Genomic DNA, 17571 nt, shown 5'->3' with positions numbered 1-17571 from the left:
CGAGAAAGAATAAGCGAGCAAGTGTAAATGACCCCCTGGTTAATGACCTTTGATCAGCGAAGAAATGATACTACTAGTGCTCAGTGCAATGAGACTAAATGAAACTGAACTTCTTTCGCAAAACCCAAGGACGCGATGGTTCGTGTGCTGATCGCCTCTATGATCCATCATCAATATCACGGATTTTCAAAGACAGTAATATCTTCCAGTTTATCCGTTGTAATTTCATTTTCAGGAGCACTATTTTACGCAATTTCTAGGTGTTGCAGAGGGAAAGCGACCTGCGTTTGTTTTAAGTCAGACGATAATAATATAATAACAAAAGCCTTACAAAGTTTGTTACAAAATCTTTACAGGGCCTAACCCTTAAAAACGTGGACTTCTGTATTTTTATGTTATTCACTGTGTATATAATAGCGATTAAGACTCTCAGGTGATGAGCACTGGCCAGTCAGCAATCTGGATTAAAGAGGAAGTTTGAAAATAAAAACATTTCATCTAATTTTAAACAAGTTTAATGTTGTTTAAAAGTCCATGAAAAATAAGTTAATGAAAAATAAATATTACACTTGCATGGACTGCCATCACATCCAGGGTGTGCCCTGTCTCTCACCCTCTACTTTCGGAATAGACTTTGGATCACCGCGAGCCTGCATTTGACAAGTAGTTTATGATAATGGATGGCTGGCTGGATGGATGCGGACAGGTTAGAGAGGTTTTCTGTATTCATTGCGGTTCTTCCTGAGGTTTATGCAGAACCTAACTTGATGGAGGGACATCTGTATTATGTAGCATTTAATGATTGTGAGCGTTACAGGTGATTTTGAAGTTATGAACAAATTGAGTTAGACAGACTTCCAGTCCCAGTTGTGTTCATAAACTGAAGAGCTGGTGTACTGCTTTAAATGGATTCTGTCAGACAAAACTCACCTTAATATATTTAACATATTCAATAGCTACACAGTAACAAGAAACATTTAAAAAAACGAACCTAACTGAAAACTGACGTAACGAAGGGAGCGCAACCCTGCTTTCTAGTACAACAGTCACAACCTGTCTCATGAAGCAAACAGTATATCAAAGACATTGTTTTTATTCATCCCTCTGAAGATTAAAATTTATATTCAGCTAATATAAACAAAGCGGTTAGAATATTGGCCTTTAACTAAGTCCAGTAACCCAGCTTTACTTCAGAAAACATTTAATTAACAACTCTGGAATCTGATGGCAACAAATCCTAATGGTGTAAAGCAATCATTCTAAAAATCACATTTTTAACATGTCTTACAGTCTGCAGCAAAAATTATGAAGAAACATGTATGATACAATTGCTACCTTCACTCATAAAAAAAAAAAAAAAGAAAAAAAATTTCTTAAAAGGAACACATAAGACCTTAACTGATCTGGGCTGAATTTCATCTCAGGTTTTGTTGAAAGCGAACGCAGACAGCCTAGCTGACGTGTCCACGGTCTTGGTTTTCTTGGTACTGTTCTCCTGCAGCTCGTTCCTCTTCTCCTCCACATTCTCCTCTCTCCTCTTTCTTTTCTTCAGATCTGCAGTCCCTCCAGACTGCCCTTTAGCTCTCTCTGTCCAGGACTGTCAGGAAAGAATCATCTTATTTTACACACAGAACAAAGAAAGAGCAAGTACACAAAGAAATGCTAAAAGAGCACGTTTAAAGCCGTGTACAAAATCAGTGAGTCTGAGAACATATTTTCAAAAAAAAAATATTTATCCAGCAGGCACAGAAAAGGCATGGTCATGAAGAGAGCAGATTATGTGGCATTCTCAGTTAAAGCCACATAAATCCACTCGTTCACCTATAACAAAGACGGCAGTGAATTGAGAGGGAGTGACAAAATTTCTACTAATATTTTGCTTCTCGGTGAAACGTGCATATGGACACATTTTGCCATGTGAAAGTAAATGTGGGTTATTTCATCACTAATGACGGGTCCATTTTTACACGCACACACGAAGAGACAGACACACATACGCAATCCAGTTACAGCCAAACAAAGCACTGGACGTGACACAGCCTGTGATGACTCATCCCACCCTGCTTGGAGCAGCAATGCCCACTTAACCCAATGAAAGCCTCCCACTCCTATTCTCCAGCCCATATGAACGCATCCACTGTCGTGTCCCTGCATCTGCCTGCACAGTAACTGTGCCACCCCTTGTCCCCCTCCTTCATTATCAATCATTAGCATAAGATCAATGAACATTATCCCAACCCCTTTTTGCCACAGGTTTCCAAGCAACAGGCATCCCAGGTCCATTCAGGTTACCAGCCCTCCCTGGGGCTCAGGTATCTTGTCACTCTTCACCACTGAGTGGCCTTTTTAATGCAGGGTCACAAGGTGCCCAAATATGAGTGGTTGTGGTGCCCAAGCTTTGATGCTTTCTTTCAGGAATTGAGCAAGGTACAAGACGGTGAGAAAACTCAGAAAGCTGAGCCCTCTTTCAACATGATCGGTCATCAAAAAATAAAATAAATAAATGGAATTATCACCGGGAAAATAAAAATTACAAGCATCTGGGAAAAATACGGCAAATTACAAGTCACTCGAAGATTATCTCCAAATATTCCTTACCGTGTTATTTAAATGAAAACCATCAACATCTCTTGCTAGAGCATGGCTTGTAGGATGGAATTACAGCTTTCCAAAGTAAGACTGTGACAAAGGAAAACTACAGGTCTCAACACCCACTCTTCATGAAAGCATCTACAGGATATCTTGATAAAGCCCAAGCATTTATCCTTCATTTGTTGCACAGCTGAGGTTTTTATGGAAAGTAACATGTAATTAATGCATTTATCCTGCTGGGTATTTTCACAATTCAATCTAAGGACTTGGCTTAAGGTTTTCTACAGTGGAAGAGGGGACTAGGGCTCAACCAGCAACCTTTAGGACACAAGACCAATGCTGCAGTGCTGCATAACCTGGTCCCCCATTTCACGTTTTGTTCACAGCCCAGATCGACTGAAAAAGCAAATTTACAGTACAATACCTCAAACACACACAGACTGACCCATTGACAAGCTGTATGGACACCTACCAGTCTGTCCTCAGCTGACAGGGCCCGAAACAGGCTCATGGCTTCCTTGATGATATCGGTTTCATCCAGGTCTGGTTTATCAGCCAGGATCCTTTTACGGTTCTCTTCAAGCCACAGCTGGAAACCAGTCTTTGGTCTAGATGAAAAAGGGACAGACAGATGCAGGGCTGGACTAAAATACTGTATATATAGTGGTAACCTTAATTACCACTAGATGCCACCCATGAAAAAGATGAAAAATGCAGAATAAACATAAAAATTTTGTGTAATTACAAAAATCCTCTGGATTTTAATCCAGATACACTTCTTTCAATAGAAATATTAAGAAACATGTAAAGGAATTCAACTTTGTTTCACTGGGGGGCAAAAAAAAAAAAAGAAGGTCATGTGAGGAAAAACTGTCAGCCATCAGCATGGGAAAAAGTAAAGAACTTATTCAAAAAAAGACAAATGACTGCTGAACTCCAAGAAGGTCATGGATGCAAAAAAAGATGGAAAAAATTAAACCATTTATTTAGAAGGTTCTTTCCTCCAAAGTGACTTTGGGCGTCACACTACTTAAAGTGCACTCCCAATTGTACAGTGGAGTAATTTTATTGCTGGAGCAATTTAGGAAAAGTACCATGGTTAGGGGTACTACACAAGGAGGTTGGATTCCAACCAGGGTTCTTCAAATGCAAGGAGGCAGTCATAATCACTATACTGCCTGCTGCCCTTTACACACTACTAAGCACAGTTAGGGTGCAGGTGGGCCTTCAAACATGACAATAACTCAAAACACAGCGCAAAACCAGCAAAGAAATGGCTGGCATGTCTTCTGATGACCACCACTCACCGGACACAGAAGAGGAAAGTCCGCTAGAGCAAACTTAAAGACAACAAGGATCTGGAAAAGTTCTGCATGGACAAATGGTCCAAGATGTGTATTCTCCAACCTTATTACAAATTACAGCAAAGGTTGCACCAAGTACTAGGAACAGGAGATCCAACAGTTTTGAAACATATTTTCTTGAAGAAAATGCACCTGCTGATGTATATGTTTTGAAACAAGTATTTCAGTAAAACAAGGTTTTCTTGATTTTTGGTGATTACCCATAGCTGTTTATTTTAAACCACTTCCCCCCCCCCCCATAAAGGGTGCCAATCATTTTGGAGGCCAATGTACTAAAATACTATATTAATTACAATATTTTTACAACGAAGAACATTCATTAGAAATTAGGAAAGTCTTACAAACAATTACATGTATAATGTGTTTTACTTGTTACAAAAGTCATTAAAGAGTTTAGAAAAAAAAAAAAAAAAAAAATTGACTATGACATTTTAATTCCTGCCTACCCCAACCCCAAAAGAATAGTTCTATGGAAATAAAAAGGTCTTTTCTCCCCCATTACTGCAAACATTACAGTAAAGGAAATCAGTGAATATAGAGTCTCAGGGAAATCAGGACAAAAGAGGTAAATGTGTAGTACAGTTTCCTTTTAGATCCATCAACCATGTTGCCTATGTATTTTAATATATTATAATTCATACAAACAGAACTCTTAGTGTGAGTGTGTGCTCATGAATCCACACTCATTTGCAGTATGCACATCAAAGAATAATCCATATCGTTAACACTAGAGTGGATTTCAAGCACTAACCAAGATTTTGTTTTTTAAAAGAAAAAAGAAAAAAAAAAAAAACAAATTTAGTGTCATGAATCAGAAATTTCAACTTACTTCAAGTTCTCTGTACTGGCAGGAGGGCTAGCAGGAGAAATAGTGTCTTTCTGTGCTGGTTCTTCTGTAGCTGGTTCTAGATTCTTTCTTGCAATCTTTGGACAATTCATCTGTAGCAGAGTAACCTGAGTCTGGAGGAAACAGCAGACTTCGGTAAAATCACAATGGGGCTTTACTGCAGAGTACAAACTCACAACATGGAGCAATTAATAATAGGTGCTATGAAAAAACATCTCTAATGTTCTTAGCGTGGAAAAATGAGAGCCTTTATCCCTATCAGGTCTCGAAGGACAGCAGTATTTTACTGGACCATTTAATTTAAACATAATAATAGTAGTTTCTGTTGCCATACCTTTTTTTTTCCCCATTCAAAAGCAAATGAAAGCTTGAGTTTTAAGCAATGAGTAACCACTGATTTGACATGAAAGCAGTCCTGATGAAACAGGAGGAAATAAGAAATAAGGTGGCTAAAGCAGTTACCCCTGTAACCTACTGTGTTGTACCGAAGGAAACACACTTGTGCCACCATTATAATCCCCTGGGTTACCTTTGACTTGGGTCGTGGAACCAGGGGTTTCAGAGCTGGTTCCTTACTTTGTTTTCCTCCAGAGATTCCTAGTGACAAAGGTTTTCTGCTTGATGGTGTCATGCTGTCCAGGACATTGGTTGCCCGGGGCTGAGCAGACAAACCAGAAGGGTTTGACGCAGACACCTGGCAAGCACAAATTAAGGTCTCACAGATAGTTGGAAGTCAATCAAGCAGCTGTAGGAGTGAATTGTACGAGTGCACCTTCAAGCAGCCCTTCCCCTTGCACAATGAAACAGAAATTCTGGTGGGATAATTACAGAAGGACTGGTTTACAAACACACACTGCCCACAACTCATCACAAGCGGCGGCTCACCTTGAAAGGATTAACGCGCCCTTCTTTGCTAGCTGCAAGACAGAGAAAATAAAGTTAGCGCTTTACTACTGTTTTAAATCAAGATACTTGTTTGATCATTACTAAAATATCCTTCAAAAAAAAATCGTAGAAAAATTAATTATGGAAACTAAACATCAAACGGGCTGCTTTTATGTTAATACATATCAGCTTACAGGGTTTTAAAGATGTTCTTTCTGGTGAGATGTCAGCTTTGTTGAACAGAGGCAAACCTGGAAATTGAAGACAGCTGGTTTCAAAACAGCAAAATTTTAATTGTGCTCCAAAAACATTATACCGTTCTATGACAATAAATATGAACAATAAGTCTGATGTCACACCAAAAATTCATTACAAAACTGTACTTTTAAACCTTCATTATGACTTGCAAATCTGTTTTCCAGTATGGTACTGTTTAGGATCACACACACACACACACACACACACACACACACACACACACACACACACACACACACACTTTCTGAACCGCTTGTCCCAGGCGGAGTTGCGGGGAACCGGAGGCAACCCGGCAACACAGGGCGTAAGGCCGGAGGGGGAGGGGGGACACCCAGGACGGGACGCCAATCAGTCGCAAGGCACCCCAAGCGGGACTCGGACCCCAGACCCACCAGAGAGCAGGACTGTTGTCCAACCCGCTGCACCACCACACCCCCGTGCTGTTTAGGATCATAACTGTTCAATATGGTTTCTGAAAACTGAATTTGAGACAACCAGTAGCCTTATTTGAGACTACTTTGTCCCAAGTGGGAGATGCATTAGCTCCTCAACCTAAAAACACAATTAAGACCAGAAGTCTGTTCATCACTTGATTTGTCTAACTCCAAAGTTACCACTAAATCATAACCAATGAAAGCCACATAATAGACATCCCCCATTCATTGATGGGGTTGATTCAGGGAAAACCTGAGATAAAGCAACAATAATGAAAAACATTCCATTCCATACATCCATTTACAAAAACCTAACTAGTGCAGGAATGCAGTGGTCCAGAGCCATGCAAAGGGTACGCGGCAGGGTACGCCCTAGAGGGGATGCCAGTCCCTCACAGTGTAACGTTTATTTTTCATTACCTTCAAAGTACTTTACAATAAAATCCAATGAAATGCATTTTTAAAAAATGTCATCTGACCTTTCATTCAATCCCAGCTAGTGAAAGATTCATCTCATAAGTGTGTTCAATGTTTGTCAGCTTCTGCTGAGATTATTAATAAAAGCATAATAAAGCAGAAGTCATTCACTTTATTTCCAGGATACGTCCTGCACCGAAAATCTCAACGCTGTGGTGGTGGGGGGGATCCTAAACGCAAACATTTTAAAAAGCAACTAAGGATTAAATATTTCTTGTGTGACTTTTGGCGTGTTGTTCTTTTCCAAAAGAAGAAAGACACTCACAAGGTTTCCGGCCCTCCGTTCCCTCTCTAGAATCCATCCCCTCCCGGTCATCTTGCTCCCCCAAATCCTCGTCTTCCAGCTCTTCCTTCTGTGTTTGCTGGCAATTTGGCTGATGGCTCTCTTTCCACTTACTGCCTGTTTGGCTATACCTGCACAGCATTTTAGTTAGAGCAAAGTGAGGCTTTCAACTCACTCAACTTCATCTTCAAAAAGTTACTAGGATGACAACATCAATGGCTGACCTGTACCAACAACTGCACAGTGACAATTCTGTAAAAAGGCCCAGAAGACATTACCCAGACATCTGCCTAGTGCTAGGCAATTCAGATTGCTCTTCGTCATCTTCGTGATCTTCCTCGTGCTGAGCGGTCGCCTTCTCCAGGGCAAGCTCTCCAAGACGCTGTGCCAGGGCCATCCTATGGGAGCGTGTGGCATAACGGATCGCCAGCGTGACCACGCTATGGGTCATCAGCTCCGCCAGCTCCATGCAGCGCAACTCCCTCTCCAGTTTGCACGACAGCTAGGGCACACACAGATTACTTTGGCAATATTCATTTTAGAAATCAGTTATAAAACAAAAATATAAACCCAGTTTTGCAAAAGTACGTCTGCCTGTAGCTTCTGATAAACGAATTACCGCAAACATCTTCATCAGCAGCTCCTGCTGTTCCTTTTGACCCTTGCTCCTTGCCTCCTCGTCTATTTCATATCCACTGGAGGACAGGAAGTCTAAGTGATTTTGGAAGAGCAGAGATCTCCAGTACTGCTCCTGGAATACAGACATATATTTAATCTAGTGAAATCACATTACATGTTGGGGGGGAAAAAAATTCAGACGTCAGCCAGTTCTTCACAATAAATGAATTGTGTAACAACTGTATTTTTACTTTTTAATAGTTTCATAAAATACCTTAATTGTAAGAAAAAAAAAAAAGAACTAAACCATGTTTACAGTATGTGTTTAACAGGTTCAGAATTTATAATTATATTGGCAGGAAATTATCCTGAGATGATTATTCTAGTTCTTGCAATCGCTAAACGAAATTATGCCCTCAACTGACGATCTGATAATTTCAGAATGACTTTATTTTCAAACACCTGATCGTTCTAAATGGTTCGTACAACGGTTGGGCCCAGATTTTTTCTTACATTAAACCATACTTTTTCCACATGACTATTTAGTTAGCCAAGGGGGTACATAACCAATTTAGCAAGTATTCAGCTGTAGAAGAAAGTCTGAAAAAGTACACAGATCTAGGAGAGTGACTCGGTGCGTATCAATGATCCTACCTCCATATGACCCTTCTCTGTGGCGGTCTGGCAGAAGGGCAGCTTGAAAGGAAGGATTGCCACAGCAGGGCGAGGCAGTGTTGGAGGAAAGCGGGACCCTTTACAAGGAATACACCTTAGGTAAAAGATCAAACACGAGGTCAAAAATAAGAAGGTGAGATACCACTCCAGAGGCAGAAAGACAAACCTTATTCTGTGTTTCATCCGAGCCAACAAAAAGCAGTTTGGAAGGCATTTTTCTCTGGTTTAAAATAAATCAATAAAAAACACACACACACACACGCATCATCAACTGAAATTACCTGGGGGTCTACAAAATATGAAGACTTACTAAATGAAAAATGTACACATGTCCAACACGTCTCACCTGAGCTGCTGGGGGTTCTCATGGACACCCACCACCCAGTAGTGGTCCGACGTCCCCTTGCAGCTTTCTCGAGTGCTGCATACTGGAGTCCATGTGTTCCCAAGGCTGCGGTTTAGCATGCGCACCGTGCCCTCCGAGTCAACAAAGCACGGTGTGCCTGCAAATACCAAACATTAATTTGGAAAGGAGAGCAGGCGGACAGATGCGTCATGATACCACGAAAGAAATGGTAGAAATCAAAAGAAAAGATGGGGATGACAAGATGTGCAGACAATGTGATGACAAATGAAATGACTCACCCTCAGCGCTGAAACCCATCCAAGAAAGGTATGACTTCTGAGAGAGTGGGAGTGGCTCCCCATGGATAACCTGCCTCTTCTTCTGGCCAAACTGCAGCAACTGGACCCCGAGAGCCTGTTCTCCATCAAATCCAGTACCTGAGAACAGAAATCAAACATAACTGACGAAAACAAAACCATATAATATCAGCATCAAGCAGGTGACACATAAAACTTGCTTCAGTATTCTCAAAAACCAACAAAAGATGACAATAAGAATTTCATGCAGCTTTTTACCTTTTGTTAAGTTCCTTTCCGTAAATAATTACGTATGATTTTTAGCCAGCGTTCCCCAGTAACTTTTCACATGACTTAAGGGAGACTGGGGCTTATGGCAGTTTAAGGTAAACACACGCAAGTACCTCGGTGGTAAGCAATAAGCAGCTGTTGTCCATGTCCTGCCATGCACACTGCGGGTCCGGGTAGGCTGAAGATTTCCCTCTGCAACCCACCAATGGAGAAGATCCGCACCAGCAGGGCACTGGTGGCCACAGCCGCCCAACCCTGCCCCAGACATAGAGCCTTGGCATTCTCCTCTTTGGGAAGGTCCACCATCCATTCCTTGTTGGTGTCCCAGGAAGAGAAGTGCAAGCACTGGATCTTACTGCATTGGGAGTTAGGAGAAATCAAAAAATGTTCAGTGCTAACAGTATTTACAATGTCTAAATACTCATTTATTAAATATGGAATTTAACCCTAGACAGTGCAAAAGACACAGTGTGCAGCACAGTACCACTAAGACAGGGATGAACAGGGTTTATAAGGGCCATAGGGTCAGTCTCAGGACTGCATCAATAAGTAAAATACTTCTTTTGAGAGAGAGAGAGAGAGAGAGAGAGAGAAAAAAAAAAAAAAATCACCTGACACCTTGCAAGCACAAGTTATGAACATCTGAAAAAAACAGTGAATTTCCATCTATATAATAACTGAAAGAAATTAAGTTTGGAACTAGAACAAAAAGCATCAAAGCACAATGACCTGGCCTCTAACATTGCTTTTGGAAATCATGATCTACCTAGCAAGCTCATCCGTTCCCTCGCAGGCCAGCAGCACTGCCTCCTGGGACATGTCGGCCATGGTGTGGCCAAGAGTGTTGGTGAGGTGCATGGCGTGGTGAACGGACGTGTCATGGAATTCCACGTCAACGGCATTGTCCTGCTCGTCATTGTACCCACGCACGATTCCAACTGAGTTCCACACCTTGTTTAAAAAATAATAATTAAAAAAAACGCATGGATCGCCATTCAGAAAGAGGACATAAGTTGCGCTAGTTACACACTGTAATCATCATATGCATCATGATGGCAAGAATGAAACTCTTGGAAAAAATAAGTTATTCCTCAAACAAAGCAGTGGTCAATCCCAAAAAGCATAACTTCCTCAGGTTTGCACATATTTAAAACATTTCCGAAGAAAGCCGCTTGATATTTCTTGCCATGTATTTTAAATAAATAAATAATCCACATGACTGAATACATGAAACTTGATTTACCGTGTCAAGGTTTCTACGCAAAGGGACAAAAAGAATCCTTGAAACCCAAACCTGACAGCCAAAAGGTCGAGATGATGCTCACCAAGAAACGATGCATGAGGTGCACAGGAGTAGATCCGGGCTGAAACGGTTTCTGTGGGGGTGTGGGCATGGGCCCCTCATAGCGGGGCTGGGACACAGCTGGACAAGGCACAGAGGGCAGGGGGGTGCCAACCCTACCATCATTCTCGTACTTCACTGAACCAGCATCTGGAAAAACAAAACACATTCAGCTCTGAAGAGGAGTCTGGACAGGAATAATTTTCACTCAGTAAATGATCAAAATGTTACGGAAAAAGGTAAATGATCAATATAAACACAAACATACACACACACACACAATATATTAAAAAAATTGCATTTCATATATTTGAGATTTGGTGAAAACTCACACCAGTGTGCACGACTTTGTATGGAAGCTACCGAGCTAAGGACTGAGTGAAGCAGTTTGTACATCCGGTCTCCAGTAACACATGTGCAGATCAAAACATTGCCACAAACGCATGCTTATGTACCCTAAACCTATCTGAGCTTATTCCAGCCGGGTCTCTGCGTAGCACACATGGCTGTCTGCTGCTGTAATTATAAACAAGAATGTAAGCATTCTTCCTGCTCTCCTCTACCTCCTGCTCAGGGCCATCTGGTCCCAAGCTCACAGATAACCTCCAGGGCGACCTCCAGACGCCAGCTCCGGACAGCATCCACAGTGAAGCAAAGTTCACATGGATCCGCTCAGCTCGTGATGGAATAAGCAGAGCGATGATCATCTGTGGCCGAGTCTCACGATCAAGGCTCTCCGTGGAGCCTTTGGCATTGCTGACATCACTCGGCAAACAAGCCCGCTATTTTCTTTGAGTTTTCCTTGATCAGCCCTTTGTAGGGGTCAGGGAATCATTTCCAATTTTCCCCCTTAAGTAGCTAACAGGATGTTTCTGCTTGATTTCCTCTACAAAATGGGCTTTGTGACAACAGAATTACTTGCAAATATTAATATGAAATCAAATCTTAGAGACAGGCAATGTTCATCTGGCACTATGCCATTTCAGTTAATTCCATACTTTTAAACATCTGGGCTACACCACTGTTCAAGCCACATTTACTGCACATCTGGAAATACAATATCACCCTGCATTACACCAACAGAGATCTATATGCAGACACGCGATTCTTGAGAAGAGTCAGCCAACCTGTCTCACGCCGCTGTAAAAACCAGTACAAATTATGCAAGTAGCGGTATACATGTACATACGAGAAGCTATACATATGGCATTTCACTTCTCCTTTGCCACTATAGTGGCTTCTCAATCTAAGAACACAACTGGGACCAGAACTCTAACTCCGAAGTCACTTTTACCCCGGTAACAACTTAATATAAACGTCTCTCAAATTATTTGCAGGACAGGTTATGTAAAATTTTGGATGTAGCTACAAGTACTTATTAAAAATACTTGACCTACTTTAAGACTAATTTATAATGACTGAAAATAAAAATATGGTCTCCAAAAACACTTCTTCAATGACAGCCGTAAGTGGGGATGATGATCGGCATCATACATTTCTCAACGCTGCCCTACCAACGGAAGTGTCGTCGTCATCATCGAGGAAGGCTCCACGGTTCCGAGGTCTTCCGGTGGAGGGCATCAGGTCATCGTCTTCATCATCTTCATTGCCACCACCGGTGACGGTGTTAGCTGCCAAGCCGTTTTCACTCAAGTCCTCTGCGAGATGGCCATCGTCATCCTCATCAAACAGGTCATCATAGTTTCCCATCGCTTTGTTTACTACCATCTGCAAATGACCAGAATTGCAAACTAGTTAGGTGTTTTCAGTGGTTACCAATGTAATTTATCATGATTTTAATGTTATGAAAAAGTGTTAGCTATTACTCTACCATTTAACACTTATTAAATGAATTACAGGGTAGGTAGAGAACACACAGAAATCAAGGTACTGGCGAGCTGGGCATCACAAAGGAGATAGAATAGTGAAACACAAAATTACTTATAAGACATGATTGTCATATTTGCGCTGATATGAAACCTGGCGCAAAAATACACAGGAAAGGAGTATGTATGCACACACATGCACAGCCTGACATCCTAGCAAAATATGCTCAGACAGATCAAGTTATGTTTTGCAGTGTTACTTTCTGATATCAAAACTACATTGGATTTTTCTGTATAATCACCATTGGCAATATATCTTTAAAATGTATATGGAAGAAAAATGTGCATTTAACAGGTCATGAATAAGGACATATAGTTCAAGTCTTAGAAGCAGGGGAGGACAAAGTAAGCTGTCAAAGGAGAAGTGAAGCTCTGAGAGGGTTTAACACGGAAAGAGAACACCTCTGACAGATACCCACCTCATTGTTCTTCGACCCATGTTGGGGAGATGAGGCAGCCACCCCATCCAGAAGTCCCAAGCAGCCCTCGGTGTCAGTATAGACTATTTGACCCCCAGATGGATGCCAGGATAGCCCACACACTGTATAACCCTTCTCGTGCTTTTGCCTGAGAGAAATCAAAACCTCTGGTCGAAAAAGTATAACCCCTTCTTTAGAGTGTAGATACAACACGTCGTTACAACGGTGTGATATTTCAACAGTATTTCATAAGACAGATTTATTTAAAAAAAAAAAAAAAAAAAGAAAATGAGCAGTCTAATACCTCTCTATACACTGCTTGGTGTCCACATCCCACACTACAATGAAACCCCCAATAGTGGCAGCAGCAAGGAACTTTCCACAGGGAGACCAGGCTACCACATTCACAGGCTGGGAGAGAAAGAAACATACATTCGTCTGTATCACGCACTTTGTATTCCTACACAGCATGAGAATTTAGCAGGTTACTCTACTGACCTCTGGAGAGCACAGCATCACCGGTCGACTCACCTGTGCGATGAAGTCATCAGAAAGTCTGCTCACGTTGTTCCAAGAGTTCCTCTCATACAGCTGCACAGATTTGTCAGCTGGAACAGCCAAGAGCTAAAAGGAGGAAGGAGAAATAAGAGCAGTCGAGTGCACAGAATCACTGAACAATCTCTACATTACATGTAACCTCTCAGAGTCGTTAACGATTTTAATCACATGGTTTCAAATTAACGCAGCATCTTGGCTACTAAATGTCATCATCACACGCTGTTCTTCAGTCACACTTCCTACTGACTGTAATGATTATCAAACATACACAGCGCAGCGATCACAGAAAACACCACTTTGCATCAACTGGGTGTGTGTCTGCAGCACATCGTTCGCTACCTTTCCGAAACCTGGCTGCCAGGCCAGTCTACACAGAGATTTGGCATTGCTGACATCGCTGGATTTCTGCAACACATTCCAGCTGACCACCTGTACCTGGAAAGCAAGTTTTGAAAAAATGGCATTTAAAATTTCAAAAAAGCCCATATGCATAAAAAATAAATAAATATTAGTGTTTCCGGAAAGGGGCAGAATACTGGTGAAAATGCAGGAAGGAAAACCGGCAGCCACATCAGCTGACAAAGACACACAAACCCTATTTCACCACACAACCTTACCTGGTCATCTATTTTCCACACAGCTACAGATCCATCACAGCTAGAAGAGCCCTGCAATGGACAGATACATACTCAAACTCATTGTAAATAAAAGGTTCACTTCTTTTATTGGATAATAATGAAATTGCACATTTTGTTCACTACTATTTTTAAAAACGTTTGTTCTGTAGAAGGAGCGTGACTTATTTACCTGCCCAGCAGCGAAACGGGAGCAAAACGCCTTGTGAAAGACGTACATATTGGAAAAAAAACATTGTTCCAAAAAATGCTCCACCTCCAAAATGGAGAAACAAACATTCTGAAATTCTACAGTTTTATATTCCAATTAAGCTGTTGTGTAACCTGCAACTACTTAAATCCTGACATCAAAAACAAAAAAAATCCTAATGCACATTCTAAATGGAAAAGAAACTTCTGCCAAATGCCAATGGAACTGCAGATGTTAAACACGCCAAGTACGATCCCTATCCTGCAACGTGCTTCATACCCCATTCATCTTTACACACTGGAACAGTATGTGGAACTGCGGGAAAAGACACAAGAACTCCGGTCTTATTTCAGAACTCATTCCTGGATTCGCCCCCAGGATACGTAACTCGATGATTCAGATCAAAATTTGCGAGATTACAGTCAACTACGGACCAAAAGACAGACTTAACTGTGCAATAAAGTATAAGGACTCCAGCTGATTCCTACCAAAAACTCATCCTTCGGGTCAAAGGCCACACTCAGGATAGGTGCTTGATGTCCACGCAGCGTCTTCTGCTGACTGCTGTCAGACACCTCCACAATTTTCACCATAAAGTCACTGAGGATGGGGAATTGACAATGGTGAAAACTAAATCGATCCTTTTCAGAGGAGAACAAACAAAACCAACTGGCAGGCCAATAAGAGACACAACCGTTCCAGCGATACCTGCTCAAAAACACTTAGGCAGATATTTTTTGTAATAAAGTTGTTAGCATTTTTCTGGAGCCTCAGCTGTCTTATTTATGATGCTCGGCAATCAAATGGATATTAGGCGCAGAAATTGAACGATCAATCATGCGGCAGGCTCTGTGCCTTCGGTGATGTAATATACATTGATAAAAATCCCTCTAAGCAGCTGACAAGTACTGAGGACAAAAATAAACACAAACTAATCATTTTTGATTTCCTGCTCATTCGAAGTAACAGCAGGATGGCAAGAGCTCAGAAATGTTCTTTCAAATCTCAGAAATTAACACATTAAAAATTAAAGGGTCTACCAGGTTTTACATGTGAAACATCAGGTTTTAATAAAGCAACTCTGCTCTTCACGCAGCACCCACTAAAGAACTGAACACCCCTACTCTAGGTACACCATCTGTACGTAAAAGAGCAGAAAGTGAATTTAAAAAAAACCCTGCAGAGGTTACATTAATTGTTAGACATCTACCATTTAGTTAATTCACACAAATGTCACAAAAAAGAACTACAGTGGGAAAATATTCCTAAAATGACCAAATGCATACCTGGATCCAGCGGCCACTCTTGACCCATCGCCGTTAAAGGTCACGTGGTTGGCGTTAGTGGTGAAGCGTGTCAGGATTCCATCTGGATCGCCTTCGGGAAACGTGTGAAGCTGGACGGTATTGTTGGACACCGCAGTGACCAATTTTCCATTCTGCGGGAAAGTCGCACAGGCCTTTGTCACAATCGTTATATTCACACCACAGACGCAATTAATCTAATGAACAATTCCTTACGCAATGTGCTTCACTCATTTTCACTGACTTTTTTAAAACTAGAAAAATAAGAAATAAAAAGAAATCTGATGAAATGGCCAATTAGGTTTTTATTTTTGCATATCCATTTCAACGTTCACCTTTAAGGCTACAGAATAAGCCCTCTCCCCCACGTTAATGGACTTCGGGTCGTCGTCATCCAAACCTTCCCATATCCGAACGTCACCATCACTTCCACAGGTCACAATGTACCTTACGAAAAAAGGCCAAGAGTGAAATGTCGAGAGGGTGACAATAAAAAAAAAAATCACACACATCTAGAACAAAAGTTTGTCAAGAAAGAAAGGATATGTCTGATTAATGGCAAACAAATAATGCGATTAAGGACAGATCTCAGGTTATTGTAAATAATCAAACGCTCTACAGCGTCCAGTTCTTAATGCCAAGTATGAACGTGGAAGTCACCTGCCCGTGTCGTCGAAGCAAACGTCCGTGTGTCCTTCCGAGTGACCATAGCGCAGCGCTTTCCTCTCCGCAGGCATCTTCCCTATCTTCAGAAACAGTCTGCAGACACAACGTGGAAACGAACACTATAAAAAACAACAAGGCCTCAGCCATTTACCCAGGACTATGTTCATATTTACACTAAAGAGAACATTAAGTTTATAATGCTTAATGTTCGGGGGGGGCGTGGTGGCGCAGTGGGTTTGACCGGGTCCTGCTCTCCGGTGGGTCTGGGGTTCGAGTCCCACTTGGGGTGCCTTGTGATGGACTGGCGTCCCGTCCTGGGTGCGTCCCCTCCCCCTCCGGCCTTACGCCCTGTGTTGCCGGGCTAGGCTCCAGCTCACCGCAACCCCACATGCCATGGGACAAGCGGTTTCAGACAGTGTGTGTGTGTGTGTGTTTAATGTCTACCAATGCAACTTAGACTGCAGGATAGTCAACTGTACATTGCTGACACAACAATTTGAATTTCAGACATGTATTCTTACTTTATTACCACCTGACCTCTGCTCTGGGTAACACTGTAAGACCACAGCCTTCAACACTACGCCACCTGCTGCTGTCCGGGTGATTCGTAAAAACAGGCTTTAAAAAGTTGTTTAAGTTTTTTGAAATGTGAACGGTTTCGTCACATTAAAATTTTTCGTCGTTACTTTACTAATCACGATTTATTAAGGTTTCTCTACTAGCCTCAAACTGAAGTACCGACACACACAGACGACACACACTACTACGACGTACTTACTACTTATGGGATTGTTACATGCACCAATAATAGTGTAAAAACAATAACAAACCACTGCTGCAAAACACACTGGCGAATGTTTTTCACGAGTACTTCATCTTTCGATGTGAGGAGCCGTACATGTTGATGATCCGAAACCATGGAAGCGCGACGAGTCACAACACGAACTGTAATCATCATCATGTTTATCGCTACAGTTCACAATGTCAAAGCAAAATTCCTCAACCAGGTACAAGCATTACGCCGAACAGCATAACCATAATATGCGCATTTATAAAAGATTTATTTTTTAAAAAAAAGAAAACTTACAATAATGGACACAAGAGGCCGTGGTCCAAATCTCCCGCGCTGCGAAGAGGAAACTAACCCGGTTCAGTGTTCCCGCCAGTGACGTCACGGCGCTTCGACCAACACAAAACGCCGCTTC

At 41.6% G+C, this 17571-nt stretch overlaps 1 protein-coding gene across 1 annotated transcript; it reads right to left on the bottom strand.

Moving 5' to 3' along the window:
- Positions 1-1229: 1229 nt before the first annotated feature.
- On the bottom strand, positions 1230-17520 carry wdhd1 (WD repeat and HMG-box DNA binding protein 1). The gene is made up of 26 exons (XM_018727503.1): positions 17454-17520; positions 16361-16459; positions 16036-16147; positions 15683-15834; positions 14885-14996; positions 14189-14239; positions 13911-14006; positions 13545-13637; positions 13318-13424; positions 13014-13161; positions 12223-12436; positions 10692-10858; positions 10133-10317; positions 9480-9721; positions 9079-9216; positions 8780-8936; positions 8413-8527; positions 7760-7891; positions 7419-7642; positions 7123-7271; positions 5883-5939; positions 5689-5720; positions 5333-5497; positions 4786-4916; positions 3065-3200; positions 1230-1597 (listed from the first exon to the last, which is right to left on the bottom strand). Exons 2-26 carry the CDS (start codon positions 16435-16437, stop codon positions 1421-1423), a joined length of 3369 nt encoding a protein of 1122 aa, XP_018583019.1. The 5' UTR covers positions 16438-16459; positions 17454-17520; the 3' UTR covers positions 1230-1420.
- Positions 17521-17571: the final 51 nt, after the last annotated feature.

The sequence above is a fragment of the Scleropages formosus genome, chromosome 15, assembly GCF_900964775.1.
Source record: "Scleropages formosus chromosome 15, fSclFor1.1, whole genome shotgun sequence".
In the NCBI taxonomy this organism is placed as follows: domain Eukaryota; kingdom Metazoa; phylum Chordata; class Actinopteri; order Osteoglossiformes; family Osteoglossidae; genus Scleropages; species Scleropages formosus.
The sequence above is the reverse complement of the archived record's forward strand: the minus strand, read 5'-3'. Positions and strand labels throughout refer to the sequence as shown.